The following is a 24183-nucleotide window of genomic DNA, read 5'->3' on the forward strand; positions in this document are numbered from 1 at the left end:
CTGCTCCAGAGTACGGGCCTCGGTGTAACTCTCATTCCTTCGACGATAAACGAAAATCCGACCATCACCCCTGGTGAGACAAAACTGCGACTCGTCAGTGAAGAGCACTTTTTGCCAGTCCTGTCTGGTCCAGCAACGGTGGGTTTGTGCCCATAGGCGACGTTGTTGCCGGTGATGTCTGGTGAGGACCTGCCTTACAACAGACCTACAAGCCCTCAGTCCAGCCTCTCTCTGTCACGTCCTGACCAGTAAAGGGGTTATTTGTTATTGTAGTTTGGTCAGGACGTGGCAGGGGGTGTTTGTTTTATGTGGTTCCGGGGTTTTTTGGTTTATGTTCTATGTTAGTATATTTCTATGTTCTAGTCTAGTCCTTCTAATTCTATGTTTAGGGTTTTGATCGACCTTCAATTGGAGGCAGCTGTTCCTCGTTGCCTCTGATTGAAGGTCCTATGTATAGGGGTGTTTTTGTATTGGGATTTGTGGGTAGTTGTCTCCTGTTTTGTGTCTGTGCACCTGACAGGACTGTTTAGTGGCGTTCGTTGTTTTTTTGTATACGTATTTCTTTTGTTTTTCCTTCTTTTCAATTGAATAAAGAAGATGTGTATACACGTTCCTGCTGCACCTTGGTCCAATCCTTACGGCAACCGTGACAGTCTCAGCCTATTGCGGACAGTCTGAGCACTGATGGAGGGATTGTGCGTTCCTGGTGTAACTCGGGCAGTTGTTGTTGCCATCCTGTACCTGTCCTGCAGGTGTGATGTTCGGATGTACCGATCCTGTGCAGGTATTGTTACACGTGGTCTGCCACGGCGAGGACGATCAGCTGTCCGTCCTGTCTCCCTGTAGCGCTGTCTTAGGCGTCTCACAGTACGGACACTGCAATTTATTGCCCTGGCCACATCTGCAGTCCTCATGCCTCCTTGCAGCATGCCTAAGGCACGTTCACGCAGATAAGCAAGGACCCTGGGCATCTTTCTTTTGGTGTCAGTAGTAAGGCCTCTTTAGTGTCCTAAGTTTTCATAACTGTGACCTTAATTGCCTACCGTCTGTAAGCTGTTAGTGTCTTAATGACCGTTCCACAGGTGCATGTTCATTAATTGTTTATGGTTCATTGAACAAGCATGGGAAACAGTATTTAAACCCTTTACAATGAAGATCTGTGAAGTTATTTGGATTTTTACGAATTATCTTTGAAAGACAGGGTCCTGAAAAAGGGACGTCTCTTTTTTTGCTGAGATTAGTTCACTCATAGTAACATACTCAGCACATAAAACATAAAAACTTGGACTTAAAATGCTCTACATAGGCTTATCCAAGCATTGATCCGACTTGATTCCATACATGAGGCATGATTTGTAAACTATAGAGAACATTATTTCTAGGATTTGCATCATTCCAACTCCTGTCCACTTCACCATCTGTTCCGATTCTCTCTCCAGGCTATCTCTCTGACCTGGCTATTAGGCTGTGCCCCAAATGTCACCTTATTCTATACACCCTATGGGGCCTGGTCAAAAGCAGAGCACTAAATAGGCAATGGGGTGACAGACTGCCTGATTCAGATCCACACACTCAGCCCCATCTCTTCCCTTCCCATCCCATCCCATCCTCACCGCACGCCCAGCTGGGCCCATCTGCCCTTTACGTAAACACATTCTATTCTCTCTCTTCTTCTCTCTGAGGGGCCCTTCCAAATCAGTGGCCCCGGCCCCAGCCTAACTCCCAATGTCCTGCCTGGCCTGCCTCCTTCCAGCGCACTGCACACAGGTGCACCCCATGAGAGAGAGAGGGAAAGAATAGGGAGGGGGGAAAGGGACAGAGAGAGAGAGAGAGAGAGAGAGAGAGAAAGATATAGGGAGGGGGAGAGAGACAGAGAAAGACAGACAGATTTGAATCGTGCAAGGAATGGAGAAAGGGTGAGTGTGCTCAAAGTCTATGTAAAGACATTTAACCATTCAGTGCTAAGACTTGGGCAAATACAGTGCATTTGGAAAGTATTCAGACCCCTTGACGGTTTCCACATTTTCTTATGTTACAGCTTTATCCTAAAATTGATTAAATTGTCCCCCCCCCATCAATCTACGCACACTACCCCATAATGACAAAGTAAAAACAAGTTTAGAATTTTTTGCTAATTTATATTTTTAAAAATTATCACAGCCTCAAGTCTTTTTGGGTAGGACGCTACAAGCTTGGCACACCTGTATTTGGGGAGTTTCTCCCATATTTCTCTGCAGATCCTCTAAAGCTCTGTCAGGTTGGATGGGGAGCGTCGCTGCACAGCTATTTTCAGGTCTCTCCAGAGATGTTCGATCGGGTTCAGTTCGGGCTCTGGCTGGGCCACTCAAGGACATTCAGAGACTTGTCCCGAAACCCACTCCTACATTGTCTTGGCTGCGTGCTTAGGGTCGTTGTCCTGTTAAAAGGGGAACCTTCGCCTAGTCTGAGGTCGTGAGCCCTCTGGAGCAGGTATTCATCAAGGATCTCTCTGTACTTTGCTCCGTTCATATTTCCCTCGATCCTGACTAGTCTCCCAGTCCCTGCTGCTGAAAAACATCCCCACAGCATGACGCTGCCACCACCATGCTTCACCGTAGGGATGGTGTCAGGTTTCCACCAGACGTGACACTTGGCATTCAGGCCAAAGAGTTCAATCTTGGTTTCATCAGACTAGAGAATCTTGTTTCTCATGGTCTGAGACTCCTTCAGGTGCCTTTTGGCAAATTCCAAGCAGGCTGTTGTGTGCCTTTTACTGAGTAGTGGCTTCCGTCTTGCCACTCCACCATAAAGGCCTGATTGGTGGAGTGCTGCAGAGATGGTTGTCCTTCTGGAAGGTTCTCATATATCCACAGAAGAACTCTGGAGCTCTGCCAGAGTGACCATCGGGTTCTTGGTCACCTCCCTGACCAAGACCCTTATCTCCTGATTGCTCAGTTTGGCCAGAAATAATATTTCTGTTATTTATTTGTAATACACTTGCAAAAAATTCTAAAAAGCCTTTCTTCGCTTTGTCATTATGGGCTATTGTGTGTAGATTGATGAGGAAAAACATGCATTTAATACATTTTTGAATAAGGCTGTAACGTAACAAAATGTGGAAAAGGGAAGGGGTCTGAATACTTTGCGAATGCAGTGTATGTACACTCAGGTGATAGTTCTGAAATGACTACTGGGTTAGCTCTCAAACGAGTCGGTCTGATTATGGGTCATTTGGTGCTAACATGGCTTTTTGGCTTGTCATGCTAATACACGGTTATTTTCAGTTCTGCTGAAAGCAAATAAAAAGATAACCAATGCATTCTACCATTCCAGATCATTTGATGGACAGAGCATGGCCAATGACAGCTGTGACCCTGTCATGGTGATAGACATGCTCCATCTTCACTTGAGTGTAAACCCAACCTAGGGCCTGACCAGAGTCCCAGAGAAGCAGCTTGCTACTACAGTACACACAGTATAGTAGATGAGACCTGATTTGCATGCCATACTGCCAACAGGAAAAGCCAGAATTGTGTCTGTTATTGTAAAGCTCCAGCCTACAAGGCCGGCTGGCGGCCCAGAGCTCCCTGGCATTTAGTGACAACTCCTGCCTGCATCCTCACTAGGCATGCAACCATCACAAGTCATTATGTAGCCCACTGCGCCTCGATGAGCAGCACTATTCCCCAAAATTGGACTGTTTACTTGCCTGAGAGTGAGACATAACACGTTTTACCTAAACTTTGTTCGTTGTGCCAAGAACTATTTGAAGGACTGGCCCGAATGACTGAGCGATAGGCTATGAACTACAGTTTAAGGATACAACTCATTTTCATTTAATACAAGATCAGCAAGGGGCGGAAAAAGGGAAGAGGAGACTGAGAACGAAAACAAAACATAGCGTTTTACACTACTATGATTGAGAGATTTTTTTTAGCACTGCACAATTCCATGTTGCACTGTACATGGGGGGAGATTGTGCGTGTTCACTTATCATAGCTGAGTAAACACATGCCGTGCGCACACACACACACACACACACACACACACACACACACACACACACACACACACACACACACACACACACACACACACACACACACACACACACACACACCAGAAGACCTTAACACACTTCTGCACATGTACCCCAGCACCTGATTCCCACAGCTAGTTACCTCCTGTTCCACCACTATTACTGTAGACTCCTGACCATAACTGAATGAACAATACTGACAAACCATCAAATCTGCCTGTATGTACAGTACATTCTGAAGATATTCAGACCCCTTGACTTTTTCCACATTTTCTTACGTTACAGCCTTATTCTAAAATGGGTATAACAAAAAAAATCCTCAATCTACACACAATACCCCATAATAACAAAGCAAAAACAGGTTTTCATAATTTTTTTGCTTATTTCTTAAAAAAAAAAAGAAATACTACATTTACATAAGTATTTAGACTCTTTACTCAGTGCTTTGTTGAAGCACCTTTGGCATCAATTACAGCCTTGAGTCTTCTTGGGTATGATGCTACAAGCTTGGCACACCTGTATTTGGGGAGTTTTTTCCATTCTTCTCTACAGATCATTTCAAGCTCTGTCAGGTTGGATAGGGAGCGTTGCTACACAGCAATTTTCAGGTCTCTCCAGAGATATTAGATCGGGTTCAAGTCCGGGCACGAGTTGGGCCACTCAAAGAGATTCAAAGTCACTCCTGCATTGTCTTGGCTGTGTGCTTAGGGTCGTTGTCCTGTTGGAAGGTGAATCTTCGCCCCAGTCTGAGGTCCTGGGCGCTCTGGAGCAGGTTTTCATCAAGGATCTCTCTGTACTTTGCTCCGTTCATCTTTCCTTAGATCCTGACTAGTCTCCCAGTCCCTGCCACTGAAAAACATCCCCACACCATGATGCTGCCACCACCATACTTCACCATAGGGAGAGCGCCAGGTTTCCTTCAGACGTGACACTTGTCATTGAGGCCAAAGAGTTCAATCTTGGTTTCATCAGAACACAGAATCTTCTTTCTCATGGTTTGAGAGTCCTTTATAGTGGTGTAACGGATCGTAGTTGATCCATACTACGATCCGTACAGATCACCCCCCACAGTTCGGCCCGCATGTGAACCACGGATCAATTGCAGAGTTTAACCATCATAGTGTGAAATACAGTTTTACTGCCGCTGTTACTTTTTAAAGTAATAATTCCCTAAATCTCGATGCAGAGTTGCAATGAAAAGATAAAGACAAGACAGATGCGTGCTGTGTTTTACTCTGAAGCCTGAAGGTTGATTTGATTATTTTTTTTAAACAGTTGTGTGTACTGTTCACGTGAACGGGGCATGTTGAATCCCAACGAATCAATCCTGGATGCTCGCGTTGCAAAGAAGAAAAAAGAGCAGCGACAGCCATGGCTAGCGGAGGAGCTGAAGAACTGGAAAAGCCTCCCGCTTTATTTAAGTCTCATGTATGGGAGCATTTTGGCTTCCCTGTCAAATATGATGACGGAAGAAGGGTGGTGGACAACACCATTACGGTGTGTAGGCATTGTGCCACATGAAATCCGTATGATCATGGAAATACATGGAGCATGGCCACACATTTAAAGCGTCATCACCCTGGTGTGTCAGCGACGGGAGACAACTCAGCCAAGAGACAACTTCTCACCGCGGCATTTAAGCCCTTTGCTGCAGAATTAGACCGGGCTGAAGCCATCACCAAATCTATTGGGATGTTTATCCCTGCAGACACGAGGCCATACTCTGTTGTGGAAAACAAAGGGTTTAAACATATGGTGCAAGTGCTTGAGCCACGCTACGAAATCCCCTCGCGCACCCACTTCAGTATGAAGATCGTGCCAGATCTTTATGAAGAGAAAAATATCAAAATTGGCGACAAATTATCCAAGGCACGATCTTAAAAAAATAAGAGTGAATTACTTAAATAATAAATATAGTGCAGTCTAATCTTAGTCTATGCTATTGCTATTAGAATCATCCATTTTTGATTTGGAATAATAATGGCTTTTATTAAAATGTTATTGCCACAATTATAGTTCTATTAAATATGAAAAATAAATAATGAGTTAGTTGAATAGATCAAGTCATTTTTTCTGCAGGGTCAAGTCACAGAGCTGACAGGAGCAGACTCAGAGGCATCTCCTCCACAAAATCATTTGGCCATGAAGGAGCTTTTCGGGGAGACCTTTGCGAGCAAGGACACAGGCAAGACGTTTTCCAACACCATCAAAGAGGAGGTGGCATCCTACAAGACAGCAAGCGGCATTCCAGCGGATGGTGATCCACTGGCATGGTGGAAAAGCAATGAGTGGAAATACCCTCACAATGCCATGATGGCAAGACGCTACCTGGCTGTGCGTGGCACTTCAGTTCCTAGCGAGAGGGTGTTCTCCACGGCAGGGGACATAGTGAATGCAAAGAGGTCTACCCTCTCCCCAGACAATGTAGACTTCCTCATATTTTTTTTTAAGGAATTTGAAGTTACAGTTGAAGTCGGAAGTTAACATACACCTTAGCCAAATACATTTAAACTCAGTTTTTTACAATTCTTGACATTTAATCCAAGTAAAAATTCCCTGTCTTAGGTCAGTTAGGATCACCACTTAATTTTAAGAATGTGAAATGTCAGAATAATAGTAGAGAAAATTATTTATTTCAGCTTTATTTCTTTCATCACATTTCCAGTAGGTCAGAAGATTACATACACTAAATTAGTATTTCGTAGCATTGCCTTTAAATTGTTTAACTTGCGTCAAACGTTTCAGTTAGCCTTCCACAAGCTTCTCACAATAAGTTGGGTGAATTTTGTCCCATTCCTCCTGACAGAGCTGGTGTAACTGAGTCAGGTTTGTAGGCCACCTTGCTCGCACACGCTTTTTCAGTTCTGCCCACAAACTTTCTAAAGGATTGAGGTCAGGGCTTTGTGATGGCCACTCCAATAGACTTTTTCCTCCAAACATAACGATGGTCATTATGGCCAAACAGTTATATTTTTGTTTCATCAGACCAGAGGACATTTCTCCAAAAAGTACGATCTCTGTCCCCATGTGCAGTTGCAAACCGTAGTCTGGCTTTTTTATGGCGGTTTTGGAGCAGTGGCGTCTTCCTTGCTGAGCGGCCTTTCAGGTTATGTCGATATAGGACTCATTTTACTGTGGATATACATACTTTTGTACCAGCATCTTCACTAGGTCCATTGCTGTTGTTCTGGGATTGATTTGCACTTTTCACACCAAAGTACGTTCATCTCTAGGAGACAGAACGAGTCTCCTTCCTGAGCGGTATGACAGCTGCGTGGTCCTATGGTGTTTATACTTACGTACTATTGTTTGTACAGATGAACATGGTACCTTCAGGTGTTTGGAAATTGCTCCCAAGGATGAACCAGACTTCTGGAGGTCTACAAAATTTTTCTGAGGTCTTGGCTGATTTCTTTTGATTTTCCCACGATGTCAAGCAAAGAGGCACTGAGTTTGAAGGTAAGCCTTGAAATACATCTACAGGTACACCTCCAATTGAATCAAATGATGTCTATTAGCCTATCAAAAGCTTCTAAAGCCATGACATCATTTTCTGGAATTTTCCAAGCTGTTTAAAGGCACAGTTAACTTAGTGTATGTAAACTTCTGACCCACTGGGATTGTGATACAGTGAATTATAAGTGAAATAATCTGTCTGTAAACAATTGTTGGAAAAATTACTTGTGTCATGCACAAAGTAGATGTCCTAACCGACTTGCCAAAACTATAGTTTGTTAACATGACATTTGTGGAGTGGTTGAAAAACTAGTTTTAATGACTCCAACCTAAGTGTATGTAAACTTCCGACTTCAACTGTATAAGCTCAGGTCTGCTTTGCTTTCTTTCTTTTTTTACTTGTTTTTGATGCCGTGGACATAGGCTATTTTTACATTCACTATTGTTCAAAGGAAGAAGGTATCATGCCTCATATTGCACTTTAATTAACATTTGAGTATTGAATATTTTATTTTAAGATTTTATTTAAACATTGAAAAGTTCCTTGCTTTAAGTGTTCTTTAAGTAATAAATGGAAAGCAAATTTTTGTCTCCCTTTTTTCTTTGCGGATCCGAAAAATGATCCGATCCGTGACTCAAAACTGTGATCCGATCCAAACCGTGAGTTTTGTGATCCGTTGCACCACTAGTCCTTTAGGTGCCTTTCGGCAAACTCCAATTGGGATGTCATGTGTCTTTTACTGAGAAGTCATATTTACAAGACCTATACTAAAGAGCTGAATAAGAATCCATAAAACAAGATCTACTGTACATGTGGCCTATAGTTACTTTACGCCTTATTCTAAAATATATGAAATAAAACATTTTCCTCATCAATCTAGACACAATACCCCCTAATGATGAAGCAAAAACAGATAAAAAAGAAATACCTTATTTACATAAGTATTCAGACCCTTTGCTATGAGACTCGAAAGGCACACAACTGTCTATATAAAGGTCCCAGAGTTGACAGTGCATGTCAGAGCAAAACCCAAAGCCATGAGGTAGAAGGAATCCTGTTTCCATTGATCATCCTTGAGATATTCCTAAAACTTAATTGGAGTCCATCTGTGGTAAAGTCAATTGATTGGACATGATTTGGAAAGGATTTGAAAAAAAAAAAACAAGTCATGAAGTCGAAGGAATTCTCCGTAGAGTTCCAAAACAGGATTGTGTCAAGGCACAGATCTAGGGACGGGTACCAAAACATTTCTGCAGCATTGAAGGTCCCCAAGAACACAGTGGCCTCCATCATTCTTTAATGGAAGAAATTTGGAACCACCAAGACTCTTCCTAGAGCTGGCCTCCCGACCAAACTGAGCAATCGAGGAAGAAGGGCCTTGGTCAGGGAGGTGACCAAGAACCCAATGGCCACTCTGACAAAGCTCCAGAGATCCTCGGTGGAGATAGGAAAATCTTACAGAAGGACAACCTTCTCTGCAGCACTACACCAATCAGGCCTTTATGGTAGAGCGGCCAGACGGAAGCCTCTCCTCAGTAAAAACACATGACATCCCACTTGGAGTTTGTCAAAAGGCACCTAAAGACTCTTAGACCATCAGAAACAGATTCTTTGGTCTGATGAAACCAAGATTGAACTATTTGGCTTGAATGCCAAGCGTCACTTCTGGAGGAAAACTGGCTCCATCCCTACAGTGAAGCATGGTGGTAGCAGCATCATGCTGTGGAATTGTTTTTCAGTGGCAGGGACTGAGAAACTAGTCAGGATTCAAGGGAAAGATGAACAGAGCAAAGTACTGAGAGATCCTTGATGAAAACCTGCTCCAGAGTGCTCAGGACCTCAGACTGGGGCGAAGGTTCACCTTCCAACAGGACAATGACCATAAGCACACATCCAAGACAACGCAGGAGTGGCTTCGGGACAAGTCTCTGAATGTCCTTAAGAGGCCCAGCCAGAGCCTGGACTTGAACCAGATTGAAGATCTCTGGAGAGACCTGAAAATACCTGTGCTGTAATGCTCACTATCCAACCTGACCGAGCTTGAGAGGACCTGCAGAGAAAAACGGGAGAAACTCCCCAAATACAGGTGTGCCAAGATTGTAGCTTCATACCCAAGAAAACTAGAGGCTGTAATCGCTGCTAAAGGCACTTCAACAAAGTACTGAGTAAAAGGGTCTGAATACTTACGTAAATGTGAAATTTCTTATTTTTTGTGCAGAAATGTCTAAAAACCCGTTTTTGCTTTGTCATCATGGGGTATTGTGTGCAGATTGATGAAGGGGAAGAAAAAATGTTTAATCCATTTTATATTAAGGCTTTAACATAACAAAATGTGGAAAAAGTCAAGGGGTCTGAATACTTTCCGAATGTGCTGTACATTGGCATAAGCTACACAGTGTATGTGAATTGAAGCTTGCTACTCTCGCACAAAAATATCACGCAGTTGAAGGACGTCTCCCTGTGTGATTTGGGCTTCATGTAGCTAGGCCAAATCTAAAAAGCATTTAGCAAAAGTTATATTTAAAAAATAAGTTTCAAACCAACAGCCGCACATCTTTCGTTGTTGTTTTTAAACTTTCTCAATAAAATGTTTAAAAATAAATCCAATTATTGCTCAGAAGGGAAGACTTCCATCAATAGAACACCCTCCCAACAACTCTAACATTGGAAGCTCACTAGCCTAACACCCCTTCTACCATCCATTCTATCGTAGTTTGAATGTCATTTGAAAATAACTGTACCTGATAAAAAAACAGGTTGTTATCGAACTTCAAATCAAAGTCAACCAAGAGTGACTAATACAGTCATTCCAATACCAATCTTTTAAAGTGGCACACGTAGATACCCTAATAACTGATAATATGATATAATGCTAACTAACTAACTAACTTCACCTTGGGAGTAAACACAGATGGGTTCAGTTGTATTCAACTGTGATTAAATAGACCTGGATCCTCAATGTCCTCAAAGGCAGCATTATAAAATGTATGTGAGGTGAAAGTAATTCAACTAAAGACAGCGAGACTGTGGCTTCTCACCCGGCTAGCGGAGGGCCACATTCCTCCAGATCCCATTGGGCATGGTGTGAATACCTACTTTCCATGGTTGATTAATTAAGTGTAATGGTGAGTTGTCAGGAAAGACAGGGGAAAATTGGGCCCAGTCACAGCAAATGGGGTGCTTTGATGGCCTCCCAGAAGCAGGGGTCATCTCTGGGTTACATCACTCAAGCACTGCTTACAGTCACAATCACATCAAGATCCCCTGAGTAGCTGGCTGGAAGACCTGATCCTATAGGCTACTGCATCATGGACAGCAAAACATCCCTTTCAATCGTCAGACTAGGACTTTGTTTAGAATATCTGAGAAAGTGTGCTTTAAAATTTCTTGAAAGTCATATCTTGGTCATACCGCATTTTGATTGAATTTCAAATTGTAGATATACATTTTTAATATGTTGATATAAAAACATTAAATCAAATATTTTGAATGACAGTTTAACAGTTTTCTCCCCAAAAGCAACACATCAAACATGAAAATAAAAACAAGCAATATGCAAATTATTAGGCAAATAATCTGTACTAACCCAAATCTACTTAACTTTAATAAACAACTATATAATTCAATTAAATATCCAATCACCAACAAAAAAAATCCCAATGAGATAGAAACAGCATCAATTGTAGGCCCATATTATATTAAAAATACAAACTGAATGGATAAATACAAATCCCACAATACACTGTGAATTGTTATGGCATCCAAGTGCATGCCAAAAAGATAGGCCTACATTCCAAAAACACTGCAATAGCCTTACCTTAAAAAGTTCCATAGTAACTGTTGGTCACATACCCCTTACACACCAATGGACTTCCCAGCACTGATGCAAAAGCCACTTGGGTCAGTCAGTCAGCGGCTGAGCAACTTGAGTATCTGACTTATACTTAGGGAGGGTCTACCAGTGGTGTAACCATTAGTCCAAAATGTTTTGCAACAGAAACCGTTTACTCCAAATGGAAAACGTCCCTTCCCATTTGGTTCCGTTTGGTTCCGTTTGGTTCCTAGTGAATACACCCTAGGGCTCCACGTTGCATCTAGCTACCCTTGCCTAGGAGTCTGGGGCGCAGTAGGAGTGGTTTCCAAGTCAGGAACCAAGTTCTGGGCAAAACAGCCAGTGACTAGCAACTACATCCTGTTTGTTGCATTTAGATTTTTTGGGGGAGGGACGGGATTGATTTAAAAATGCAAGACAGCATTAGGCTAATTAATAGCTATGAGTAATTGCCTTGACAGTTGACAATGTTAGTAGTTAAGTTGCCACTAGTCTCGGGTTGTCAGACTCATGTTCAAATCCACTAACTTGATGGATTTTGGCAGATAAAACAAAGGATTGCATGGCTGAGAGCTATAGACGCTCCTATAGAAAAAAACGGTCAGCGTTAATTTGTGCAGACAACCAGGTCTCGCTTCAGCCACGCGGATCGCTTAACTAGATAATTAAATTACTGTGCACTGGGCATGGCCGTTAAGTGATGCGGGAGACAGCCTACGGACCTATTGGCCAAAGCAAGCTGTTCACCTCCACCTCGCTCCCACAGTCACACACAGAGAGAAGCAACAGCACATACACTTAGAGAATCCTTTAATCAAACGCATACTGTATAGACAAACACACACCATATCCCATCTCGTCCACAAATCCATCCCTCTCTCTCCCTAACAAAAATATTCAGGTGACATGAAATATATCATAAACTCCTTTTTTTATGACAATTCACCCAGCAATACTTTGAACTCCATCGCGGTTGACAAAGCAGTTAGCTACATGTAACTGGCCACACTGCTCAACCATGAATGAGCATTGTTCTTTGGTCATCATTTGACTGTATAGCTTTGAGCTACAGTACACTTTAAAACAGACATCCCATGTTATTCCAGAAAAGTGATGTAGACATCAGACAAGGCAGACTACATTTACAGTAGTATTTGACAAAAACTTAAAGGCTGACTTTACCAATTCAATTCAAGGCAGGTTGAGGCAATTTAGAGTCTTCGTCATTATAACAGCAGTACTCGCAAGAATTTCAGGATTACATAAATTGACCCAGTTTTGTCTCTCCTTAAACAAGAGAAGAAAAATTCATGCAATAGTGTAAGACGGTATGATAAGAAGGACATAAACATCTTCAAAGTCTGTTAGCATCAGGTCCTGACAGGTCCTCATCCCGCACATGGCTGAGGTCTGGTTTAGTACGCTGGGAGCAGGGGAGGTCAGTTCATCATTTTAAAGAAAACCACAGATATTATTTGGGGTTTTATTCAGCCAGTACCCAATAGACAATAACATGCAGGTAAGCACATCAACTAGACTAATTATGCTGACTTATAGAGAACCTCTCAATGAGATGACTGGAAGTCTAACATCACTTTGAGAGTGTGCTGGGCCTATCAACATCTGCACCAATGACTTTCAAAAAATATCTTCAGCCAACCACATCCTAGATGTGTTGCACGATCTGTTTTGAAGATGTTTAGTTGAGAGAGATGAGCATTCAACCCAAAAAAGCAGGTTTTGAGGAGAGGGAGACTTCTCTTTCCACGCTTTTCCCTTCCATTCATGACAGTCCTAAATCTGAGGACTAATTAGCTTCTTCCAAGCCGTGCTCCCTGTCTCCAGGCCATGGTCTGTCATGTCATTAACAACACTGCACCATAGATCAAGACACTGAGCTGTGGTAGAGAAGTCCTGAGACTCTACTGTATGCTAGGGTACTCTACTTCAAGTTCCTAGGCCATTCACACTGAACTTGACCTGCCAATTTCTGTGTCCCAAATAGCACCCTATTCCCTATGGGCACTGGTCCAAAAAAAGTGCACTACATAGGGAATAGGGTGCCATTTTGGACGCATCCAATGCCTCCAAAGGTCCGGAGCCTGAGGAAATAGAGCCATACAACCAACCTTCTAGTCACCTAGCTCTCACACACTTCACACAATGACACACTTCTCTTGAACCTATTAAACCTTATTCTTTAATGTCCGCACCAAATACGGGATTTGAATAAGCACTGGACCATCTAATCGGAAAGACCTATGTTTTGATGAAGGTCCTCTGTGATAAACTCAGAGTAAAGAGTGATAAATCCCCTTTCATCATGCAGCTGTCGTCAGCAGCCATAGCACTTTTAGCACAAACCCCTTGCCAGCAAGTCATCCAGAGGAAATGCACTCACTGACATCCAGGCTAATCAACCACTCAAAACATCAATGCTTAGAATGGAATGACACCCAACTAGTAACTGAATCCACTTCACAACATCCAGTGGAGACAAAAGCATCCCATATGGCCTTTTCAAACAAAGTCTGTTATATTCCACAAAAAAATAGGAAGAGTCCCTCACTGTTAGAGTATGCTCGTCGAACATCTCATTCTATAAGCATGGGCATTAATATGGAGTTGGTCCCCCCTTTGCTGCTATAACAGCCTCCACTCTTCTGGGAAGTCTTTCCACTAGATGTTGGAACATTGCTGCAGGGACTTGCTTCCGTTCAGCCACAAGAGCATTAGTGAGGTCGGGCACTGATGTTGGGCGTTTGGGCCTGGCTCGCAGTCGGTGTTCCAATTCATGCCAAAGGTGTTAGATGGGGTTGAGGTCAGGGCTCTGTGCAAGCCAGTCAAGTTCTTCCACACCGATCTTGACAAACCATTTCTGTATGGACCTCACTGTGCACAGGTGCATTGTCATGCTGAAACAAGGAAGGGCCTTCCCCAAACTGTTGGAACAAAGTTGAGTAAAGTACAGAATCGTCTAGAATGTCATTGTATGCTGTTGTGTTAAGATTTCTCTTCACTGGAGCTAAGAGGCCTAACCCGAACCATGAAAAACAGCCCCAGGCCATTATTCCTCCTCCACCAAACTTTACAGTTGGCACTATGCACTGGGGCAGGTAGCGTTATCCTGGCATCTGCCAAACTCAGATTCGTCCATCGGACTGCCAGATGGTGAAGGGTGACTCATCCCTCCAAAGAACGCGTTTCCACTGCTCCAGGGTCCAATTGCGGCAAGCTTTACACCACTCCAGCCGACGCTTGGCATTGCGCATGGTGATCTTAGGCTTGTGTGCAGCTGCTCGGCCATGGAAAACCTATTTCATGAATCTCCCGACAAACAGTTATTGTGCTGTCATTGTTTCCAGAGGCAGTTTGCAACTCGGTAGTGAGTGTTGCAACCAAGGACAGATGATTTTTATGCACTTCAGTACTCGGTGGTCCTGTTCTGTGAGCTTGTGTGGCCTACCGGTTCGTGGCTGAGTCGTTGTTGCTTCTAGACGTTTCCACTTCACAATATCAGCACTTACATTTGACCAGGGAAGCTTTAGCAGGGGAGAAATTTGACGAACTGACTTGTTGGAAAGATAGCATCTTCAATACGGGCCATTATACTGACAATGTTTGTGTATGGAGATTGCATGGCTGTGTGGTCGATTTTATACACCTGTAAACAATGGCTGAAATCGCTGAACTGAAGGGGTGTCCGCATACTTTTGGCCATGTAGTGTATGAGGTTTGACACACAATAAGATGATTCACGGGTGGTTAAAGCTGCAATATGTAACTTTCTGGGCGACCCGACCAAATTCACATAGAAATGTTTGTTATAGATCTTATTGAAAGTAAGTCTACAAAGCGGCATATCTGCTCTATGTGTGCTATTTCTATGCTTCTCACTCTTAAGTTTAGTTTTTGCCTCTTTTATTTCAGGTTTTGTACACCAGCTTCAAACAGCTGAATATACACGATTTTTGGTTATTAAAAATATATTTCACAGCAATTTAGATAGTAAAATGATTCTCCACATTGCATGTTTTGTCACATAAACAGACATTAGGCAAACTATTAGAATTTTAGCAACCAGGAAATGGCAGAATGATTTCTACATATTGCACTTTTAATGTTTACAAGAATCTATATTCTTGGTGGAATGTGACAGGTCAGTGAGAATAGTTCAGGAATGTTATGACCATCTTAAGAACTAGGCCTAGATGTCTGTACTCAGCTAAATGATTACCAGACATCAATCGCTGCTATTGTTGTATATTGTTTATCGTTGTCATGCTAGGTAGGTGACCACACTGAGAAAAGTTATGTTATGTTTGAAAATGCCCTAAACCAACTATTTCTTACATAGAAGGAAACTCAAACTTCACAGTGGGCGGTCCCATCTGCATTTATTTTATCTGCAATATGTCTGCAGGTCAGGTTAAACCAGCCTGAACGCCATATAGTGTCCCAAATAGCACCCTATTCCCTATATACTGTAGGCCTAGTGCACTTTAAGGAGAGTAGGGTGCCTTTTGGGGACGAAGCCTAGGTCCGCTAGGTCTTCATACTGATCTCACTAGCAGTGAATTATAAGATCGTTTCTATACATCAGTGAGAGTATAGAACACCCAACATTGGTCTGCAGCACGGCCAGGCTGCACCCAGCCAGCCAGGCTGTGTTGTACTGCAGTGTGGGACTAGCTGCCTCTCCTCTCCTCTCCTCTCCTCTCCTCTCCTCTCCTCTCCTCTCCTCTCCTCTCCTCTCCTCTCCTCTCCTCTCCTCTCCTCTCCTCTCCTCTCCTCTCCTCTCCTCTCCTTCTCCTCTCCTCTCCTCTCCTGCTGCCAGCTGTGGGTCCAGGAGCACAACATGGCTGGAGACAGAGCCCACAGCACTGGGAGAGCCAGAGGCCCCGAGCACACATATGTCTGTGCACTCGCCCCTCTGCTGCCTGCCCTCGATCTCTCCCTGCGTGTAAACACTCCAACCACTGACTTCCGCTCCATATACTGGCCCTCTCAACACCACCTGCACCCAGTTGGAAGCGCTGAAAATAGGCCGGAAAAAATTGGGAAATGAATGTTCAATTGGAATCGGATGTGTTTCAAAAGCGAAAGCCACTAATTTAGCTAATTTAACACCCATTGCTTACCAAAAACACAAGTACATTTTTACAGTAACCAGGCCTAAATAGTACTGTTGGTATTTTAAATCAATCCCATCGTTTCAGAGAATCCTCTTCATTCATTCATTTATCCTCTAGAATAAGAAGCAATTGGTGAAAGAACATATTTGAACGAGGAGGGATATTTTTACAGGAGTTAATCATCTTATTACAGTGTTACAGAATTAGTCTAACATTGCAGCCAAACTGCTCTGCAGGGTATTGAAGTTAAATATGCAGTACAATAACATAACAGAGCCATACCCAGATTTAGGAACAACAGTAATCTGCTCCAAAGCCTCCAAGGGAAAAAATATCTGCTTTTTAACTCTGCAGCTCTCATTAGCTTTCTGGCACTGCCTTTCATGATCTAGCAAATCTGTTTATGTATAGTGAAATCATTTGGGTCAATCATTCCAAGCTATGTTTTCAACTGCAATATGTTCTTGTCCAATCGAAAACGGTTCGGACAATTTAAAGAGACTTCTGTGTCGTGATATCTAGGCACTTACTTCAAGGCACAAAATCAGCCCACTACAATTCAGTAAAGAAAAAAGAAAGACAAATACATAAGGATTAAACAACAATTTGTGGGCAAATCTTTACATCAAAATCAATGTATAAATCTTGCAAGTTGAGCCTATGCCCAAACTACAATCTATCATGACTCCGGACCCGGCAACAATTTCAAGCAGATTTCAAGCAATATCACCATCAAATGAAACCAAAATGTCTTTATGAAACCCAGGGATGACGTTAAAGTGCCATTACATTTATCCTCATTGTGAAAGGCTGTCAGACTAAGTCAGAGGTGCCTACACTAGCCTACCATGCAATTACCACATCCTTCTGAAGTTCTTATTACTTCAATTATCACTCAAGCATGCTTTACAATCACAGATGACCTTAGACGATTGTATTCCTAACAGCGGGGTCAAACTACTGCAGAAGATTTATGTAGGCCAGACCGGCTCGTTTATGAATAAGGAAATGGGATATCCGTTGAAAAAGTGGTTTTATAATAATATATGCTATTTAGCAGATGGTTTAATCCAAAGTGATTTACAGTCATGCGTGCATAAACCTTCTACCTATGGGTCGTACCAGGAATCGAACCCACTATCCAAGCGTTGCAAGAGGCATTATCTACCAACTGAGATACAGAGGACAGAAGTAGCCTATACCATAAAAGTATAGCAATAAAAAAAGTCACATCCTCTTTGGTACAGAGAGAGTCACTTATGACACATGATCGTCAGTCAGGGGAGCGTGGCTGTGCGGTAGGTAGGTAGCTGCCCTATACAAAGCGACAAGGCTCTGTCTGTCTGTCTGAAGGGTCTGCCGTGTCAGGTGCACCTGATCCTAGAGCTCTCTCTGTGACCCATCATCCTGTCAGATAAACCAGTCGACACAGGACAGCAGTAGTTCACCTCTAACAACTACTGTAACTTATTCAATGAGACTTCTCAGTATAACTTCAACATAAAACGTCAATCATCGCCAACGGCTTTGTAAGCAGTTCACCAATCAAACAGTATGTGGTCTATATCCACTTTTAGGAATATGTCTATAGCAATGTGACACATGCATTTTCCAGCAGAAATACATTACCAGGTAGACTCTGATGTTAATGCTATCTGTAACCTAAACCTTCTGAAGAACACAGTGTCAAATAGATTCTAGAGCAGGTCGCATACCAGGACTGAATCAGAGGGACATTGCATCATTCAAAAAAATAACTGCACAAACATTGATTGCATCCTTTGTCACATGCACCAAGTGCCATCCCTTCATCTGTGTAAATAGAGGCTGTTTCGCCCTACATAGATAAGAAAGCTTTCACTCAAATCTGTGTCCATCCTAATAAGGGGGCGACGGGAGGCGATGCGCTCAATGAAAGTGAACAATAAGAACAGTCTGCAAACAGGGCATAGGGAACTCAAGGGCATAGGGAACTAAATGGACTGGTTGTGGACACACTAGAAAAATGGATAGGATGTTCAGTATCAGCAAGCAGAACAAAAAAAGGTTACATTGAGAACAGCCAAGCCTAAAATTAGAGCAAATAGATAAGCGTTATACCTAACAGGCCATGAGTTATATCAGTGAATATTGTCTTGACAACTTTGTGGTGTAACAAGCAACATTTTTCTTTCCATTGTAAATTAAGAATTTTTCGACAGATGACAAATCTAGATGACTCCTTGTCAACCCTTTAAGTTCCCCTACACTTCTAGGAGTACGGTACATTCAATTAGATGCATGGCTCTGACAAATTTGCATTACATTAACTTCACACACACACGTCAAAACAGGGGCATACACACGTACATACAAAATATATATCTCTGGAAAAAATAGGGCTAAATTAAAGCTTTACCTACCGCGAGCAACACCATTTTTTTATCTTCATAGAAATGTTTCTTTAAAAGTATGTGCAATGATGTCAGCGGTCGTTTCTTTGTGTTTGCTACTGAACTCTAGGAGGCTTGCTCAGTCTTCACAGCGGCCAACCAAAAGATGTGACAAGACTTGGCGCTCCACATAAATCGGCAAAGAACAAAGTGCCATAACGGATATCTATATATTTTATTTTAAACAAATCTTTTGGTGGAATTGTTTAACTGACAAGTCCCTTGGCCACTAAAGAGAGTGGCAAAGGAAGAGAGAAAAAACATAAATATGAGCCAACCCCCCTTTTTAGGACACTTTTCCCTTTCCCACTCTGTCACTCTTTCACACAGTTAGCCTGCCCACTTCCTTAGAAACTTTATCACACACCCCTCAGCCAGCACCACCAGAACTTCCCACTGCAATTAGTTATAAAAACTTTTCAGTCCAGCCACACGTGGTCTGGTTTTTAAAGAGCTGTATCCCCCTTCTCACGTGGTATGGGGGCTATTGAGTCGTCACAGACCCCCTGAATGATCGCCGAAAAATAAGGCGGTCCAGACAATAGGTCGTCTTGATTCATTCAATTCTTTCAGGACCTTGTACCGTCGTCCGGGCAGCTCCACACAATTGCTGCTTTGATAGTTTGGATAAACACACTCTCTCCGTCTAATCTAAAAAATCCAATCCATTTCTTTTTAAACAGTTAACTGTCCAAGGTTTTCTCCACGAGTCGACAAAATTACAACGTTTTGCTAGAGATCATTGGTATCACATCTGTGTATCAAATAGGTCACAAGATGAAAAGAATTAGTGAAAAGAAACTGACCTGGTCAGCTGTACAGGCTGCATTGCTGTTGGACTCTGACATGGTTTGATAGTGCCCAGTGGTTCTCTCGTTTCCACTCCTGAGTTCTTCATTCACACCTTTCCTTTCGGTTCCGCAGAAAGAGGGGGGAAAAAAAGAACAGCCTCTTTTTGCCCTGGGTTGATTAATGCCTGAATTATTTTCACCTCATTTCATCTGATGGAGTTCTGTTTCCTCTCCGCCTCTCTCAATCATTCGGCATGGTAGCGCTCTCTCTCCCTCCCCACTCTCACTCACCCTCCCTTCCTCCCCCTCTCTCGCTTTTATTGCCCTCCCTCTCTGTGTCCCCTTTCTGTTCTACTTCACGATTTCAGGAAAATGCCCCCCCCTCCCATTCCCAAAAAGACAGGAGAGATCCACAGCTTTTGCCTCTACCTCCACAATGAATGGGTTGTTGTCATTCCAGCACCTTGGCTGCATACAGAGCGAGGGGAGCTGCTGGTTTAGCTGCCTGGAGTCAGGGCTCCTGCCAAACCTTCCTCAAGAGATTAAAGAAAAAGTGAGGAGCCGTGCGCTTCCACTGGACTCACTACCCTTGCTGTCTCTCCATTTCTTCCACTTGTTTTCAAGGCAGCTGCACCCAGACCACCAACACTCTCATTCATGAACACTTGACTCTCAAATCCTTGTCCCTTGACATTGCCAATTCCTCCCTGTATGTAGTGCAAAAGGCACAGGGGCACATACCTCTCTCACTGCATACAACATGCTTGCAGGGTCCCCCCCCACTCATTTTTAATTCATGCTCTTCCTCTTTATTCAGAGGTCCAAAAATACCATATTATTTGTGCTCTTGACAATGTATGGCCAACCGATATGTGACAAAGACAGCATTAAGTGAGAGAACTAGAATTGCATCACAATGTAAGGAAGGGTTCAACAAAATGCCAAAATGTGTCACAAAGGAGGCCTTTCAAAACTCTGCTTTTGGCCAAGTCCTCCAAAGAGTATCCTGTTAGTGGTGTCAAAAGTTGACAGACACCTGGCGTGGATCCTAATGGATGTTTGATAGTGGGGGACAATGGTGGCAACCGCTTCAGTGGATAGACTCCATGAGTAGGGCTGGCACAATTACCGTGTAACCGTGTAACCGACGGTTATGGATGAAGACGTCATGAAAATAAAAGAACTAACCCTGGCAATTTCACTGGTAAACTCATAGGTACACTTGCAATAGATAAATAGGTAAATCAAACTCAACCAAAACAAGGTAATTGCCATGGAAATACGTGGGGGAAAGGGCTATGGGGAAAATATATTGAGTCTCCTTTCTGCCCCCCAGGAAAATTAACCTACATTTAGGCTATTGTTTATATGTATTTTACACTATGTTGAGGTAAAATCGGAGTATAATGCTTTTATGGATGTCAACCCCAACACATGTTCATGTCATCGTTACCAATCAACTGGATTACATTTTAAAATGAATTAGACTACCACTACCGATTTCTGTATACTAGCTATGCCAACCAGCTTATACGAACAGGAGTTAAAATTTAGCAGTCACAAATATATCCAAATCGGACTTAAGTGACCAGATTGTGAGCCTGTTATAATACATAAATCTTGATGGATTTGACAAATATCCACTTTGGTAATTCAGATTTGTTGAATGTGGGACAATCTGGTAATAGAATGTCTACGTTCTATTGAGTCCTTTACCACATCTATGGCTGCCTGGTATTGTGATGTAATCATTTCCATGGTAATGTAGAATGTTCATTCAAATCATGATAACTGATGTGGCTCATGCTTTGGATTTTTTTTGTATGTCAGTTGAGTTGAACCAACAGAAATCTGCATATATTTTACTTCCTGCTTTGCTCCTATAGTTACACTTGCAATGCATGCCAGTCCACCCATTATGTCATCATTGACTTGAATGCATTTTCTTGCTATCTGAACAGTTATTACGGTGACCGCGGTCATTTGGCTAGCCATTTGGCCAAGACAGAAGGTACTGATTTCTCTATCAGCGTTGGAACATGACTTTGCATTACATTATGAGGTTGCATAAAGGCAAATAGCCATACCCTCATTGGAGGAAATGATGATGTACACACATCAGTTTAAAAAGGGAAGTAAACAAAGTTGGCTCACATAATAAAGTAGTTGTGCTATATTGCTTTTTTTAAAGAGAAAAACGAATATTCCAACAATTACGCTACTATTAGCCAAATGTAATTTACGACATTTAAAATTAGATTAGCAGATACATTGCTTTTGAATTGAACAACATAAAGGGGCAAGTTATGCTAGTAATCAAGCATAAATAAGTAATACATACAAGTTACCACAATCTTCCTTAAAATGTTGTGTGTATATTATAACTGACCAGAGATAAAGGCTAAATAATAGGTATTATCCACTGCTTGGATTATTTGAACCAGCTGTGCAGTGCTACAGAAAACCCCAAAATGTGCACCCAGTGGGGGCCCCGGGACAGAGTTTGGGAAACCCTGAGCTAGGCGACAGCACACTTTCTGCATGCTCTTTAGTAGTAAAGGTCTGCAGACGAGCGAGCGAGTGTGTGGTGTGTGTGTGTGTGGGATAGTGGAATAAATTACACACATGTAGAGCTCCTTTGGGCTTCCATATGAGGCCCAGGCAGCCACGAGCGTGGCGGTGGGGGAGTATGACACTGTAGGTCATTAGAAACTCTACAGGGGCCACAGCCAACTCTTATTAGTCAGACCCAGAATAGGTCAGATTTAATGAGGATTTTGCGATGCACTATTTTTCCTGCCGCTTATCAATAGTTGAACGGCGAGAGCTGTGGAGAGAGGTGACTATGACCAGGAAAAGAGACAAGATTACTGGGGAACTTGTCTTTCTAATTGTCCTTTTATGTCTGCTATTTAGCTCCAATTAGACATCACAGATGCCATGCTCTGTAATTGCTCGGATCTGTTCAAATCTTTTACTGCAGGAATGTAAATTGAATGATTGAAACTAAAATTTGCACATAATGATTTGTCATTGTAATGGCATCGTCCAGTGTTTCCTCTAGAAAAATGTGTAGCAGTGGGTGGAAAACATGAACTGAAATAAAACAATGCTAACACCATATTGGTAAAGTTATTTGTTGAAATTATTTTTTATATATTAGACCATGCTTACAGTGCATTCGGAAAGTATTCAGACCCCTTCCCCTTTTCCACATTTTGTTACATTACAACCTTACTCTAAAATTGTTTTTTTTCTCATCAATCTACACACAATACACCAAAATGATAAACCAAAAACAGGTTTTCAGAAATGTTTGCAAATGTATTAAAAATAAATAACAGAAATATTATTTCTGGCCAAACTGAGCAATCAGGAGATAAGGGCCTTGGTCAGAGAGGTGACCAAGAACCCGATGGTCACTCTGACAGAGCTCCAGAGTTCTTCTGTGGAGATATGAGAACCTTCCAGAAGGACAACAATCTCTGCAGCACCAATCAGGCCTTTATGGTGGAGTGGAAGAAAGTATTCAGACCCTTTACTCAGTGCTTTGTTGATGCACCTTTGGCAGCGATTACAGCCTCAAGTCTTCTTGGGTATGACGCTACAAGCTTGGCACAACTGTATTTGAGGAGTTTCCCCCATTGTTCTCTGCGGATCCTCTCAAGCTCTGTCAGGTTGGATGGGGAGCGTAGCTGCACAGCTATTTTCAGGTCTCTCCAGAGGTGTTTGATCGGGTTCAAGTCCGGGCTCTGGCTGGGCCCCTCACAACCATTCGGAGACTAGTCCCGAAGCCACTACTGCGTTGTCTTGGCTGTGTGCTTAGGGTCATTGTCCTGTTGGAAGGTGAACCTTTGTCCCAGTCTGAGGTCCTAAGCGCTCTGGAGCAGGTTTTCATCAAGGATCTCTCTGTACTTTGTTCCATTAATCCCTCGATCCTGACTAAACTCTCAGTCCCTGCCGCTGAAAAACATCTCCACAGCATGATGCTGCCACCACCATGCTTCACCGTAGGGATGGAGCCAGGGTTCCTCCAGACGTGACGCTTGGCAATCTGGCCAAAGAGTTCAAACTTGGTTTCATCAGACCAGAGAATCTTGTTTCTCATGGTCTGAGAGTCCTTTAGGTGCCTTTTGGCAAATTCCAAGCGGGCTGTCATGTGCCTTTTACTAAGGAGTGGCTTCCATCTTGCAACTCTACCATAAAGGCCTGATTGGTGGAGTGCTGCAGAGATGACTGTACCTTTCTGGTACCCTTCCCCAGATCTGTGCCTCAACACAATTCCTTCAAACTCATGGCTTGGTTTTTGCTCTGACATGTATTGTCAACTGTGGGACCTTATATAGACAGGCCTTTCCAAATCATGTCCAATCAATTGAATTTATCACAGGTGGACTCCAATCAAGTTGTAGAGACATCTCAAGGATGATCAATGGAAACAATTTCGAGTCTCATAGCAAAGAGTCTGAATACTTATGTAAATAAGATATTTCTGTTTTCGCTTTGTCATTATGGGGT

At 42.7% G+C, this 24183-nt stretch overlaps 1 protein-coding gene across 6 annotated transcripts in view; it reads right to left on the reverse strand.

The window, feature by feature from the left end:
• The window catches only part of LOC106599379 (sodium- and chloride-dependent glycine transporter 1), a 96049-nt gene that overhangs the window by 17148 nt on the left and 54718 nt on the right, over window positions 1-24183 (reverse strand). The window contains exons 1-2 of one of the 6 annotated variants that reach the window (XM_045714668.1): window positions 20095-20308; window positions 19681-19783 (exon numbers count right to left, since the gene is read on the reverse strand). The exons of 1 other annotated variant lie outside the window; for it this stretch is intronic. In XM_045714668.1, the coding sequence (XP_045570624.1) occupies window positions 19681-19783; window positions 20095-20120 (129 nt within the window). In that variant the 5' untranslated portion in view covers window positions 20121-20308. Of the gene's footprint in view, window positions 1-11292; window positions 11551-18844; window positions 19137-19680; window positions 19784-20094; window positions 20309-24183 lie in introns of those variants that run through there. 4 more of the 6 variants (XM_045714669.1, XM_014190582.2, XM_014190586.2 and 1 more) reach the window with 4 other exon arrangements.

Source organism: Salmo salar, chromosome ssa03, assembly GCF_905237065.1.
Source record: "Salmo salar chromosome ssa03, Ssal_v3.1, whole genome shotgun sequence".
NCBI lineage: Eukaryota > Metazoa > Chordata > Actinopteri > Salmoniformes > Salmonidae > Salmo > Salmo salar.